The following is a 15,749-nucleotide window of genomic DNA, read 5'->3' as shown; positions in this document are numbered from 1 at the left end:
CCCTTCATTCATGCTCACTCTTGATTTTCTGAACTACTGAAGTTCTTACCCAAATTCTCCTCTAAACTACGTGGTATGTAATTTTTAAATCCATAATCAGAATATGTGGGATACTTCATTAGTATAATTACTAACACAAGGATGTAACAATTTCACATGTACCTATGACACATCTGAATGAAATGCAGATCTCACACTGCTTCTGTTCAGTGTTTATCAAAGATTCCTGAATCTCTTGCATTTATTGGGAGGCAGGAAATGCAGACAGATGAGAAGCCTGAATGTACCCAAAATAGAGTGAAATTTGTCATAAACATAACTGCCTCAGTTCTTTGTATCCAGTCAATAACACCGTAAACAATGCAGAAGACAATACAATCTGAGCTTTACCCGTGTACACTTCTACCATGGATTCAGTTTTACAAAGTCAATCCCACATAATCACGTTGCTAATGCCAAATAGGCAGTCACATTCCTTCATTCCTTTAACAAACTCTTGCCATTTTGTGCCACCTCTAAATGCACACTGACCTCTCCCAGACCAGATACAGCTTGACCAAGCAGTGAAAAGAGTAAATACAGTCATGTATGATAGAGGAAAAACCCAATGCAGTAGCACTGCATGTTCTTGGTGGTTTTCTTGCTTATACCAGATGAGTCACAAGTGCAGTGCCTGATTTTGATAGAAGGGCATTAGACACCAGTTGTGTTTGTGTTTTGGTCAGAAGTTACCAGGTTTTAGAACTATATTATAAATAGAGTTAGCGAATTGTGGCAATAAAGAATATTTTGTATCTTTTAGTATTAGAACGAAAGCCGCTACTGGTTTGCAAAGAAGAGCGGATGGATTGATGGACCCACATGATACCATACATTACATAAAAATTCTAAACTTTGCAGTACCAACCAATATTGATTAATTTGATCTTCATTAAATATTTGCAGGTTTTCTGGAACTGTTTATTGTTTTCTTCCCTAAGAAGAAACCATACCAAAACATAATCTCAGAGCTCTCCTACACCAAATCAAAAATAGCAGAACAACAGATTCCTGTGTCTGAGACTCTTTGGAAAGTGACATTATGCTAACACCCCAGTACTAGGACACTATGAACTCAAATTTATTTTGAGATCCAAGGTAATATTTGCTTTGGCAACGGTGAGGTGTTAATATGATTCAGCTATACTGGAAAATCATATCCTGAAACAATCTTGCTTGAGGAGTCACGAGATCATCTATAGCCTCAGAAGTGAATGTGCTAGAGCAAAGTTTGTCATGGTGCCAAGAAGACTGGAGAAAAATTACTTCAGCAGCTCCATGTGGCTTTTAGTGACTTTCCACAAGGTCTGTGCAGGGATACAGAAGTCATGACTATGGGAGGCGGGGGGTTGTTGTTTTTTTTGTTTAGCAAAAGAAGACAAAATGTGGACTATAAGGTACCTTTAAGGAACTATGCTCTTTGAATTGTATACACACAATTGCCTCCCATCATTTGCAGTTGCTCAATATCTTCGTTCTGAACTGACTCCTTCATCATAGCATCTGTTAGCACTGACATTCAGCATTTATATATTTCCCATTGTTTAAAAAAATGTGCTCCATCAATGTTGTATTTAATTATGCGTTACATATCTCTCTACCTTTACAAGACACAGTTAAAACTTTTCTCCAGTGGCTTTTGTAGATCCTCAACTTCTTGGCTGAAGTAAATGTGAAGGAGCAAACAACTAAAATGAAACGCTACAGCCCGCCAGACAGCTGCAGACTGTGACTGCTTAGTGACTCAGGTCTCTGAATAACTCTCTTGGCAATAATTATTACATCATTCAGATTTTTATGCCTTTTTAATAGCTACTTCACAGAAAAGAAAAAAAATCTTCCCTCGGGGTTGTTGGTTCTGTGAAAGAGGAAGGAATGGAAACAGCCACTGAGACATCAGTTCCACTTCTGGGTGTGCATGGTGAAGGCGTTTCTCTGCTATGTTTTTTTCCATTACTGTTTTCTTTCTTCATGAATAAGCCTGGGGCCATGTTCCGGTGTCTCCGGAGAAAATGGCCTCTTATACGCAGCCTGCGTTCTCCAAACTTTAACTTATAGTCTTGTGATCATTAATCCAGCAAGCCCAAGCGCGTAGGCAATGCTGCGATACACTGCACACCCGCGGCAGGAGCCGCAGGTACCGCGGGAGCCGGAACCCCCGGCTAACGGGAGCCAGAGCCAACTCTGCGGGACGGGCACGGCATCAGCGCCCTGGCGCCCTCCTGCCACGGCCGCCAGGTACAGGCCCCATCCTGCTCCCGCCATCCCGGCCCGCCCGCCATGGCCGCGCCCGCCCTGCCCCTCGGCCTCCCGCCGCCGCGGGGCCGCCCGGGGCAACCGCCAAGGCGCCGTCCTGCCGCAGGTGCGGCCCGCGGGGACTACGCGCCCCAGTATGCTCCGCGCCCGGCTCCCCACGGCGCCCTGCGTGGGGGAGGCCGCGCGGCGGGCTGGGTAACGTAGTCAGGGTCGGGAGGCGTAGTGGGGGAGCCGTAGGGAAAAGAGCTGCCGGGAGCCGCGGTAGCCGCTCCGATTTTCCACGGGAACGGGCGGCGAGCTCCGGCTGAGGGCAGGGGTCGGGCTGGCGGGGAGCGGAGGGGCAGGTCAGGCCGATAGGCGGCGGCACCTGGACGCGACAGCGGCGGCACCGCCCGCCCGCCTGGCGGGGAGGGGAAGGAGGAGGCGGAGGCGGGGGGAGCGGAGCGGCCGCCGCGCGCTGCCGCATGTGTCTGGAGCGGCGCCGGAGCGGGCAGCGCGAGCCATGGCGGAGCACGGCGGCCCCGGCATCCCCAACGGCGAGTGTGCCGCCCGCCGCCCCGGCAACAAGGTCACCGTCGTGCTGGGCGCCCAGTGGGGTGACGAGGGAAAGGGCAAGGTAGTGGATCTGCTGGCGCAGGACGCCGACATCGTCTGCAGGTGCCAGGTGAGGAGGAGGAGGAGGGAGGCGGCCGGGGCGCGGGGGAGGCCGCGAATGTCACCTTGAGGCGGGCAGCCCCGCCACCGGCCCCACTGGGCGCTTGTGGCCGCCCCGGTTCTACCCCGAGCGCCCGGGTAGGCGCAGGGTCAGGAGCTGCGGGGCAGCGGAGTCTTCCCTGGCGAGAGCCCCGTGCTGGGCTCCGCAGCCCTCCCGCGCCTCCTTTGTCCCGGCACTGGGGGAAGAGGAGGAGGAGGAAGGCGCCCTCCTCGCCGCCCAGAGCTGGCCCCCGGCAGGAGGAATGCGCCTGGGGTCGCGTCCTTCCTCCCCCTCAGGCCTCCCTCTCTTTGTGTCCGGGGGGCGCCGGGAAGGGGCCGCGCTGGGCCGCCTCAGCATCGCGGCGGGGCCGGGATCCCGCCCCGGCAGTGGCGGCTGAGCCCTCCCGGGCCGCGGCGCTGGGAGCGGCGCGAAACCGACCGCGAGTTGTAGGATGCACGTGGGGGATTCGCGTAGTCCGCCACAACTCGGTCGTCTTAGGCTAAAACTAGCTGGTAATTGACTCGCCTGCCCCTGCTCCGAGATCCTTGTTGTGTCAATGGGATCCCATATTTACCTTTTTATATATTTATATTTTTTCCCCTCTCTGCGGAGGCCTTATTCCAGCCCAAAAGCGAAAGAAACGAGTCTAGCCTGCAAGTGAAGTACTCTTAATGTCTATGTAAAAACAGCATAGATCCGAGGAGATGTTTTTCTTAGCACCTCTAGTATAGTAATTCTCTAGAGCACAACACAGTGACCTGAAGCTAGTTTTTTCTTAAAGTCGAGAGATACAACGGCATTAAATGGCTGTAATATGCCCAGGTTTCACGGAAGTGTTGTTATCTGTGTGCTTTTGTTAAATGCGCAAATTTAATTTGCTCTTAAATAAACATATTTTGGAAGTGTGTACTATTCCCCAAAGAGTGTAAACGCTGAATGGTTGTTATCCAATGAGAACTGCACCTAAACTGCTGTTTTCAAAAACAAGTCAGTTGCAAAGCTGACAAATCAATACACCTTGAACTTCTGACTTAAATTTTGAAGTAAACACATATATTCTTAAATAGCTGTTTTCACAAATTAATTGTTTTTTCCACTTGTCTGTTTTTGGGTTTGGTTTTGGTTTTTTGCTTTTTTTTAAATAATAAAACTGATGTGGTGCTGTGGTATGACTGCCTGCCTTTGTGGGTGAGAGAACAGAGTAACTCAGTTCATCTTTTACGACTTTGTTCTTGAAACTTGAAGGGCATCTAGGTGAATGTGTATAAATACTAAGTTTTGGAGGAGAGACAAGAGAGGCAAACAGTGAATTTCTGTTTGCGCATGTCTTAATGTGCTTGTTACTTGTTTTGAATCAGCTGGGTAAAGGATGAAGAAAAGGGAAAAATTCTGTTATCTCAAGCTTGAATTTCATGGCCATATCCCGAGCCAGGAACTTCTGCCATTTCTAACAGCTTGTTGCTTCTGATGAAGGAAGGAGTTTTTCTTCCTTCTTTCTTCCCTTTCCTGTTGATGGCTCCCCGAGTCTCCACCCATGCACAAGCTCTGGAACTTAAACACTTCTGTAAGTTGATTTGACTCATCAGAGTGATAGGAAACTATTGCCTGTTGGATTTACTCCTTACTGTTCTAGTAAATAAAACCGGATTTTATTGGTTCAGAGGACCTTGGTGAAAAGAGAGGTCCAGGACAGGGTAAGCACAAAGAATGATTTCTCAGAATGAGAGGAGAAAATAGGAATATTCTCCTTTAGTGGCACTGATAAAATAAACTGATTTTTTTATTATTGAATATTCTTGCGATGTGTACAAGCACATTCGTAAACTCTTAGTTACTGCTGGTAAATCAGAGTGACCCTTGTGCTTTTTGTAGTGATAGATGTCCAGAAAGAAGGACAGTCACACACTTGGTCTGGCTCTTGCTTATATCAACTTTCTGTAATTGGAGCTTCTGATTCTTACTTCACTGTTATCTCATTCCAGGAGGGTTCTGTCTGTTCATCATGCCACAGAGTTGCTAGAATGCCTGCTGATGACGTCAAATATTTCCAGCGTGCTTTTGTGGAAAATTTATTAGTACAAGTGTTAGAGGCCTAGGAAAGTTGATTTAGCAGGTCTAAGCTGTCTTGGAAACTTGTGTTGCACTTACAGTGAAAGACTCTAGGGCTCTTCTCACTGTCCTTTGCTCTGGGCAGATGTAGAGCATGAAAATGGTCCTGTCCCAGAAGTGAGACGTGACTTATCACTTAGTTGAGGCATTGTGAGAAGGTGTACTCTGAAATCTGTGTCCGTGCTTTCTTGAGTGCTTCCAGGTAGCACGTGTGCTGATGACTCCCGTTTGATCAACCACCTGTGGCGTTTGGAGCCAGGTGCTTACTTGGGTGCAGTTAGCTGAACGAGTGTGTCAGGAAATAAGTTGCATTATGACTCTACTTCTAAATAGCACCCTCTAGAGTATTTTATCTTAGGCTTGGAGGTCGTGAAAAGCAGTCTTGTGCTCAGAGGAATAGAATGGTACTTTGTTTTCAGCAGACAGCTTCAGAATTTGTCAGTTACTTATCATGGTTTCAAAAACAACTGTTTGAAGAAGCTAAGCTAAAATTAAAATATGTCCAGGGGCTGCATGTATGTAGTTGCTAATGTCACTGCACTGGCAATTATGATAGTTTTGTCAAGATACTGCTAGATACAATTAATACAAACATGTCTACATGACAGATAAATAGGTAGTTGTTCTTCCACTGTAAAATCTGAATTGCTCTTGATTTACCTCTTGGAGGTTTCTAGTAAAATGATACTACTGATAAAACAAATACATTGGTGAGACTTCTACACTTAAATCTATATGTTCAGTGTATTAAAGAACAAAGTCTGTGTACCTGCTATCACATAAATTATAGTTCAGGCAGTAAAATAGGGCAAGAATTGATTTGAGATTCAGGAATAATTGCCAGAAAAACTTTGGTTTTGTATTATTTGGTTGATAAAATTCCCCCTTAATAAGCAGCTAGCCTTGACGTCAGCAAACCTGGCAATTTTTAAGGTTGCATTGTGTTTTTAAAATTCGGCAGATAATGGACAGTTAAAGGAAAATGTTTCTTGTTCTGAGTAAGGACTTCCTGCCATTACAGAATGTAGAGTTTAATTTGTTTGTAGGAGTGATGGAAATGGCAAATTAATGCAAGCAAGTTATTTTAGATAATATTTTTTCAAAACAAATACAGTACCAAAAGATGCTGTGTGTCTTTTACATTCACAGCACCCCTCCACCAAATCTACCAGTGTTTACCATGCAGCAAAGAATGTAATATCTGCACTGATTTTGTTCTCTTTCACTCATTTCATCAGCAAGTCCTTTTCTTAGTATTGGAGGTAGTTGATTTATTCAGAGATATAATTCACAAAAGTGAGTAAGATTTCTAAGATTTCACATTTTTAGTGCCATATTCCCCATGCTAAAGAATCCCATTTTGCTGCTGCTTTAGTTCTGTCCTACATATTGTTGCTACTTCGAAGCAGAATTGCAGCTTCTTACCAGATCTTCTCATCTGGTTACGGTGTTATCTGCCTGCTGTGGGATTCTACTCCTGAACTGCTAATGCATAAGAATTGCAGTTTGTGGAGGGGTACTCCCTTTCCCTCTTTTGCCCAACAACGTTGTGTACAGCAATTCCACTGCTAATCACTTGATAATGTGGCAGCTATATTGCAACATCTAGAGAAATTTTCAGTGTCCAGATCCTTGGGGTTAAGCAGTTACCATCAATTGGCTGATAAGTGATTGATAATGATTGCCATTAATCACCTGCTGACTGAAGTTCTCACACCAATGTTGCCTGATACCTTCACTAGTCTTTAAATGGCTACTTAAAAAAAAAAAAAACCTGGATTTTTAAAAATCTTCCATTTACCAAGCTCACGATTTTTCTAAATATTCTCGTTTGAAAAATATTTTAGTGTAGAGCTTATGCAAACTATGCAGAATTAAGAATACCAGAATCAATAGCTATAGCTGTCAGTGCTTATTTTTTAGCTGCTCAGGCATTCAGTAAGTGATGCTTTGCGAGAGTTTTCTTTAAGTGCTGGGTGCACTTCTGGACCCTGTAGTGGTTGGTGGCATGCCAGTGGTGTGCTCTGGTGAGGAAAGAGTCACTAAAATGCCATCTTTGGCCTACCCTGTCAGTGAGTCTTATGCTTACAGACCTACTTTAAAGCATCACTGGCAGGTGATCTCTTATTACTGTAAACAATCACACAATGTCTACATTATTTTAAACAGAAGAACAGTTTAAATGTGATTTTCCGGCTCATAAAGTTTGTATTCTTAACAAAGAACGCCTTAAAAGCACTGAAGAGCAAATTATACCTTGATCTACTGGTCTCTTAATGTTCTTCCCATCTTACTGTTACCTTTTACTACAGAAGCTTAATGTATGTGTTTGTTGACTGAGATGCAGTACTCTGTAGCTGCTCATTACTATTTCAAATGCCTTTTTTTTTTATTTCTAATGTAGTACTTCATGCACTTGGAAGGTGTTTCCTGTAAGTGTTCCCAAAGTCACTTTTTGTTTTTCATGTCCTTTCTTGAATACTGTTGTGACTGCAGCAGACATTGGTGGGGTTTTGTGCATTGAAGCAGTGCAGTGCTAGACATATCTGTGCTTTTAATGTTTTTCTTGTTCCTTATCTGCCTGCCTTAATTGATTTTTAAAAATCTCTTAGGGATAGATTGGTCTTTATTCTGGACTTGAATAGTGACTCCTGTTTCCTACCTAGCATATACAGGGCTTGCAGCAGGATAATGTTTTGCAAGTCAGTTAGAATGAAGTCAGAACCATCTCTAAAGAGTCTTCCTGAATAACTCCTTTCAATAGTAATTCTTAGAGCTAATTCTATCAGTATAGAGACATGGATGGAGTTTCTTAAGATTAATAGACTTCAGTAATGTTTTATTTGTTAGGAGGAAACAGATGAATGTATAAAACAGTTGTTCTTATTTTATTATATTCTGCCTCAAACCACATTCTTGATGCAGCGATGCTTGTACTACACATTCAGAAGTTTCTGAAGTCTAGCCAAAGTTTGAGAAACCTTTATAAAATGTGCAACATGATGGCTTCTTGCGTTAGGTTTAGATCTCGCAAACTTGAATGGATTTGTAAAGGAAGAAAATGGCTTGCTGATGGCTGCTGTTTATACTTAAATTCAGTAGCAGGTTATACACTAGGGTTTATTAGCTGTTTTTTCACTGGGGATTGAGAGGAGAGAGAGAAACTAATCACACAATATATGAGAAAATGAATTCATATCAAAACCTTATTTTTTTAAACTGTTTATACATTTTGTTAAAGGGATATGGTTTGGAGTCTTAAGTTCAAAATACATTTTTTACAATATATCTTGAAATGAGGAGTAGCCCAGTAATTGCAAAGCTGTGCCTGCTTGGGACACATCATGGGGTTCAGATAAATCTCCTCACTAGACTGATGAACTTTTTAAAGGTGTGCTTAGTATTCCCAGAATCTAATTGTGGCAAGAAGCAACCTTTCATATGTTTCTTGTAAATAATGGTAGTATCCAGCTTTCTTGGTGTATTTTTGACTTTTCGTCTAAGAGTTAAATGAAAATGTTTACAACCATATGATGCCAAAGCAACATCGACTTGCTTCTTGCTCAACTTGGCAGTCACTTGGATAGCTAGCTCAGAAACAACAGTGGTTGCCCTGAGCTAAAAATGAATGCTGGAATGTGGTAGCAATAAAAGTAAACTGTAGAAAAAATTATGCACACACACATCTGATGGAGAGAGTTGAAAGGAGTATGCGGCTTCTTCCTTAACGTTGCATGAGATAACATCTCTTTAAAGTAGACAACTAATTTTTATTCTAGAGGAAATAACTTGAAAGACTTCTTTGCTCTTCCCTGAGGCATCATATTTTTGAGATAGACAACTTGGCATGATCATGTCATAAGAAAAGGCAATGATTGTCATCATAAACTTTTTGGGTAGATGGTTCTCATAAATGCACATGTCAGTATTTCAAAGCTGCTCTGAATACTGTTGTATTTAGTACCAGTTTAGAGAGCCATTTCACAATATTCTGTTAATTGCAGTTTCAATCTGCGTTCCTCAAATCTTTTTTTTCCCTAAGCACCTCCACTGCTCAGTAAAGTTGTAGTAATGCAGACCAGTCTTAGCAGCGATGGGAGGACTGCTGTAGGCAAGAGAGTTTGAACTATCTTGATGTGTTCAGAAGGTATTTAACTGTTCTGGTGTTTATGCTAACATCTAGTCTGCTCTTGGCTGATGAAGATGTGCTCTGGAAATAAAATACCTGTTTTCAAGGTATGTAGATCTAAAATGGAGAAAGATATGCTGGTGTTCCTCTGTATTAGTTTCACTATGTTTGTGTTCCTGCAATAATTTCTTACTAGCATCTTCTATTTATGTATGTGCTCATGTAATACTTGATTGGTCCATTCATGTTTCCGAAGATTGTTGGCACTTTTTTGAAAAAAAAAAAAAAAACCAAAAAAAATAGGGAAGGGAAACACCCGAAGTTTTAAGGTAGAATGAATTTGAAACCGAAGGGGACTGTCTTTCAGTGAATGATGGATATACTAAGTGTGTCTGTTTTTCCTGAAAGAGTCCCATGTGCCAGGAAGATGGAAGAACTGCAAATTCTTATCCCTTAAACTGGAAAGACAAGTGGTGACGTCCTTTGGATGCATTTCAGGCAAACCAATGTTATTGGCTGCAAACCGAGGAGCAAGGAATCTCTCTGATCAAACTCACCAGAGGAAAAGTGTTCTGGTTCAGGATGTCTCTGTAAGCGTTTGAGTAGGGCTTTGTATAATTTTCAGTCTTTTTGGAAAATGATATTCCATGTTTTCTGAGTTGTTGGCTTTACTCAGCTTCACATGAGCTCCTAAGTTAACAGCATTCCACATAAAATATGCCAGAACTTGTAACATCCAGTTCCATTAGCTGGGTTTTGGTAATGACTGGTTACGTGCTGTAAACTTGAAGTCTTAGCTGATAAACTTTCTTGTGTTATTTTAATTCAGTAAGAAAATAATCTTTTGGTTTAAAAAGAGCATCTCTCCTTAATCCTGGGAGTTGAGGTCATGTTGCAAAATGTTAATTAAGTAGTCATCAGTTTAACTTTCTGAAGACCAGCGTAGGTCATTACTGTTTTGTCAAATTAACTGTATTATCAAGATTCTTGCATAACTCCAATAGAAAGGTTTGTTCGTGTTTGTCTGGTGAGTCAGCTTTAATACACGAATGTTCTTTGGGGGCTTTTCACTAGTACAGTAATGCAATTCCTGAAGAAAAATTGCTGTTAAATATTATTATCAATGCTTCTTCTCCATACTGTATATGTGATTAGAAAGCTATTGTGCATGGACAGCATGTAGCAATCTGAAGAGCTTTGGGAAGGTTTCAAGTGAGAAGACTTATCCTTAAAGTTGCTCATACATCCTTAGGAGTTTTCCAGCCTGGGTCCAAAGTATGACTGTGATATTTACACTTCTAAAATTTTTTCAGTCCTCAGAGCTGTAAGGAAAAAAATGGTAAATTTGCAGTCAGGTGCTTGCATTGATATTGTTGCTAGTTCTGTTCTGTTCTTTACCACTGACAGTGATGGTATTTAAAAGGTATAGAAGGCAAAATAAAGTAATTTTGCATAGCCAGGAGAAGTGCTGAAATGATTAACCTTAATATTACCGTAGATGTCCTATTAGAAGCACTGTTCAATCAGTATGTTTAGAATGTGTCCTCTTTGATACTGTTCAGTAGTCATCATTGGTTTTTCCAGTGATACTGTCTGGACAGTATTATGTCACTGTTGTGTTTGTGTCAGGTGCACAAGTGTACTGTTTCTGGTAAGTGTTGCTTTCCAGTGCTTTGATAGTGGCTTTTGGATAGCAGGGGTCACTTGTTTGATTTATTGGTGTTTCAAGCTTGTTTTTAATAAAATGTCAGCTAGCAGATAATGACTTTTTCCCCTTTCAAATTAGTATTTTCAGGCACTCAGTACTCTTGTAAAAAGCGTATTTGCAAAGAATGTTTATCAAACAGGTCCCAGATGAGCAATGCTTGCAGCTGCCTTTGCTATCTTATGACCCCTCTGTGTGCATGTCACTGATTCTGTTCACATTTGCCAGGATAAGTATGTTTTAGAATGGTGTCTTGTTTTGTGTGTGGTACTGACCAACCTATCTCAATTGAATATGCAGATTCTTGGGTGTGGTGCTTACGCTGAGAAGGATTTTTGGGCTACTTAATCTTTAACAAGCTGAAGGGGAAAAAAAACCTGGTGTTTTTGTTTGCTTTAAGAGACTATCTCTGAGCAGCTTCCTAGTGTAATATATTTAAAAAACAGTGTTTTGTAAGGAATGTTTTATGAAATTATAGAAAGCAGGTAGATATGAGGTTTTGTTACAAGGATTGCTGTCAACCTTAACAGTAGTAGTATGATAATTTGTGTATTTGTGGGCACATTTCTGTTTCCTGTAAATTTATCTCTTCTACTGTTGAATAATTTGGATGTTTCAAGACTACCAGTTAGTTGTCAGGGATCATATGCTTTTTTAATGAAGTGATTTAAGCATACTTCACTAGTAAAATTGAAATAATGCCTTTCAATATTTTTTTTCAGTTATCCTACACAGGTTTTGTTTAAATATTACAGATTAGGTAGTGATCATGTACCTGATGTTACTTTCCCTATTCCACTTGAAATATTTTAAAATAATACTATAATTTAGTAGTGTCAAGATTATGCGAGGAGAAAAAAGCTACTATGTCATAATGGGATTTTAAACTGTTCATCCATCAGAGCATCAAACTAAGTCCTTAAACTAAATCTTTGTACTGAAATCACAGAATTGTTAGAATGGTTTGAGTTGGAAGGCACTTCGAAGATCATTTAGTTCCAACCCCCTTCTATGGATGGGAACACCTTTCACTAGACTGAGTTGCTCAGAGCCGGGCTTTAGACACTTTTAGGATACTTCTCTGGACAACAGTTGCAGTGCAGTGTGTCATCACCCTCACAGTAAAGAATTTCTTCCTAATGTCTAATCTCATCCTACATTCTTTCAGTTTAAAGCCATTTGCCCTTGTCCTGTCATTACATACTCTTGTAAAAAGTGCCTCTCCAGGTCTCTTGTAGGGTCCCTTGGGTACTGAAGGTCACACCAGAGCCTTCTCTTCTCCAGGCTGGAAATTCCAGCTCTTTCTGTTTTCACAGAAGAGGTGCTCCAGCCCTCATCTTCTTTGGGGCCCTCCTCTGGACTTGCTTCAGCAGCTCATGTCATGTTGGGACACACAGTAAAGGTTCATGCTTGTTATTCATGATGATTTGCATGCTGTGTCTCCTGATAAATGGAAGGAAATGTTTTCATTCCAATCCAGCTGGCACCCTTTTGAGCTGGATTTTACATTGTAATTTGGTAAAGCTGTGGGCTGCTGAAAGCGCTGATTCTTTCTTTGGTTACTGAAAATCCTTCAGGAGTGGAGAGAGAACTGTTCAAAGTACTGTGTTGAAAGATACAAGGGAAAAAAAATAATGGAAGGAAGAAGGACAAACCAAATGCTTTTAACTTATTTTGGTGCTAAGAAGGTTGCTGACTTCTGAAAATCCAATTTTGGAAACCTTAAAGTATGCTTAGACTGCAATGCCGAGTCTTGGTAGAGATGTACAAGTGAATGGCACTGTATTTAAGTGAGGTGTGCTTGGGCCTTCAGGTGTAGTGCCTGAGTTAGCTCCTTGACAGGAGCATGGTGTTACTGGTTGTTGCTGGTTCTTACTGCTCTTTGTTTTGGGTTGCCAGGTGGAGAATTGGTTTCGTGTTTTGTTTTTTGTTCTATTCCTATATACTCATTTTTCTGTGATGAAAGAGTCGTCTTCTGCTGTTGTTCTGCAAAATGGGAAGGAAACATCCCAGTGAAGAAATTCTGTGTTCAGAGTGCCACTGGGGTCTTAACATCTCTCATGTGTAAGAAGTCATCTTTCACCTCCATCAGTCCTTTTGTGTAGTTGGGCTTTTGTAGCTGAATCCAGAGTTGCTTTGCCCTCAGGGCTGAGTATGTTGGCCATGACACACTTGTTGGCTCGACCAAAGGAAATCTTGTTGTGCAGGGAAAAAGGCAAAAGAAGCCAATGTCACACATGAGTAGTGTATTCCAGACTGAGCAAGAGCATGCTTTGGTCTTGCTGCACATTTGTCCACTGCCTGTGTTGGCACACAGGTATTTCAGTTTTCACATATATGGGAGAGAACTCCTTTTGTTTGGGTACCTAGAAGATTACTTGAGATGTTGTAAACTGATTTTTTAAATTTAGTTAGCTAGGGAGTATTGCCAACCTCAATGCCTATATATCGTGACTGAAATGACTTTTATATCTTAATTTCCTTCTGGAAAAAGCTTTGTGTAAGGTACTGAGTATCATTTGAGCATGAACTTTAACTAATAGTGAAAATAATTTCCACAGTTACTTCTCCATTAATAGTGTTTAAACATCTGAATCAAAGGAGTGTTAGTTTGAATGACCTAGCTGATCCCATTTGGTTTAGTTGGAGGAGGAAGGAGGAGTGAGAAATCCAGATGGGAAACACAGAAGCCAGGAATGACTTCATCATTTTAAAGCTAAAGTTATGCTCAGAGGCAGTAGTTGCCTGCATTAACATCAATATCTGGAGAAGACAAAAAACAACCCAAAACCCCATAATGTAAAAACAATCCTCCCCTTCATCTCACCACCACTAGAACGCTGAGTTCAGATTTCTGTAATTAGAATTGTTTACCAAACCCTTGTTGAGCAATGTCTGAGCACACAACATGTGTACACTTCACTACAAGTTCACTGTAAAGTGTACAGTGTAAACCATTATTTTAATGTATTACAACTCATACTCTCTAACCGCTTGCTCTTCTGCAGTTAGCGTAGAGCTTACCTGTAAATCAGCAGAAGAATTTTGAAAATTGAGTTCATGACATGCTGTTACTTTAATGCTCTCTTAAAATAGAGTTTGAGATTAAAAATACTTCTCAAAATGCCTCATTTTGACAGAATGACATCAAGAGCAGTGGGGACTGACAATATTCTACCAGACAGCTTCCATCAATAGCACTTTTGGGATTGAATCTTTTCATGTTGTAAGCATCATAATATTATAATCAATAATTCTGAGATTCCCATTTGAATCTAATCTGAAAATATGCTTTCTGAAATCTTGAGGTATTCATATGGTTTAAGGGGTTTTCTACTTAAGTCTCTAGCAAAATCCCTTAAAGTTGAGCTACTCACCGTAAACATGCAAAATTAAATACCGCTTGTTTGCTTCTAGGTGAAACATGAGCTGTGTTGCGTGAACAGTTCAAGGTTTGAAAGGTAAAATGCCGTTTTAATTCTGTCAGCCTTGGGGAATCTTTCAGTGAGCATGGAACCAGCACCCTTGGCATCACTCAGCAGTGTGAAGGTGAAATCTTGGCACTGCCAGAAGTCAGCAGTTGTGCTCTCATGACTAGCACAGTCAGAGGCTGCATGCTGTACACCTTGTTCAAGCACATGTGACTGCTGAACTTTAAGTTACCACTTCTGAAACTTGGCAAACTTTATGACACTGAGAATTTATTGTTGATCATAGTCTAATTTCTAGAGTGGCTAGTTTTGTCTTTTTTTGGCATTCATGACACTAGAGAACCTTTTTCTCTTTTTTAAAAAATAAATTGAGAAACAAAGACATGAAATCAACTTGTCCATCTGGTAGAGAATTTCAAATGAATAGTCATTCACTAATGTTAGTGTTATTTGTGGGTTACTCCAGTTTGTTTATGCTGCTGTGGGAGACTTTGGACTTGTCTTCCCATTTGTAAATTACTAATACCTCAGTAGTTCAATGTTGTACTTGGACCTATCTATTGAATTTTCATTTAAAGCACTTCAGTGCTCATGTTAAAGTTGTCTGGACTGATATTAGCAGTGAATCTGATAGAAAGGAACAATTTGAAGGAATCTGATGTGGAAGAAGGTAACTACCACTTTCAGCACCAATACTTGACTATAAGTGATACTTTAGTGTATAACTGTTCTTCTTTGCCAAGCAAGGTTTTGCTTAGCTTCTCAAACATTGAGTAGAAAACGAATGTCTTTTATTACTAAAAATACCTAGTGCATTTTATATAAGTATATAACTTAATAGTTCTTAATATTACTTACTTTTGGAGTAACTTGCAGTAGCTCAGGACTATCAACATTGCATTTCAAAAATAACTGTAAATGATCTATCTGCTAATGTATCTAGTTAATATCCTTTTTAATCAAACACACAACTGTGGAGTGATAGACTGCTAAATAACCTTTCTTAAAGCTTTTGGATAGAAAGAATGCAAACAGGAACAGGAAAGTTTATTCCTGAGCATATATTACTTTCTTAAAAGAGTAAATTTGAAAAGTCTGCTTTATGTCTTCCTTCAATATGTTTCATTTGTTGTGAATTGAAAATTTATCATGGTCTGGTTGAGTCAGATCACTTGCAGTGAAAATCTGCATCCAAAAATCTTTACAGTTACTTCAAGGTATTGTTTACTGCAGTTTGTTACTAAAAAATTTAAACTTTTATTAAACTCAGACATTTCCTTTCTTGGGTGAAGGTTTTATGTTTTCTCTATTTTCAGAGGAGGTGAAATGGTTGCAAGTCCTCAAATAAATAATGCTGAAATTGCAAAAATTTCATTGCTGACTTCA

General features: G+C 40.8%; 1 protein-coding gene across 1 annotated transcript in view; it reads left to right on the top strand.

The window, feature by feature from the left end:
* The first annotated feature begins 2,532 nt into the window (after positions 1–2,532).
* Positions 2,533–15,749, top strand: part of ADSS2 (adenylosuccinate synthase 2) — a 34,182-nt gene continuing 20,965 nt past the window's right edge. The window contains exon 1 of the mRNA XM_033055381.1: positions 2,533–2,959. Within this exon, the coding sequence (XP_032911272.1) occupies positions 2,798–2,959 (162 nt within the window). The 5' untranslated portion in view covers positions 2,533–2,797. The remainder of the gene's footprint in view (positions 2,960–15,749) is intronic.

Source organism: Catharus ustulatus, chromosome 3 (assembly GCF_009819885.2).
Source record: "Catharus ustulatus isolate bCatUst1 chromosome 3, bCatUst1.pri.v2, whole genome shotgun sequence".
NCBI lineage: Eukaryota > Metazoa > Chordata > Aves > Passeriformes > Turdidae > Catharus > Catharus ustulatus.
This window is presented reverse-complemented; position numbering and strand designations above follow the sequence as displayed.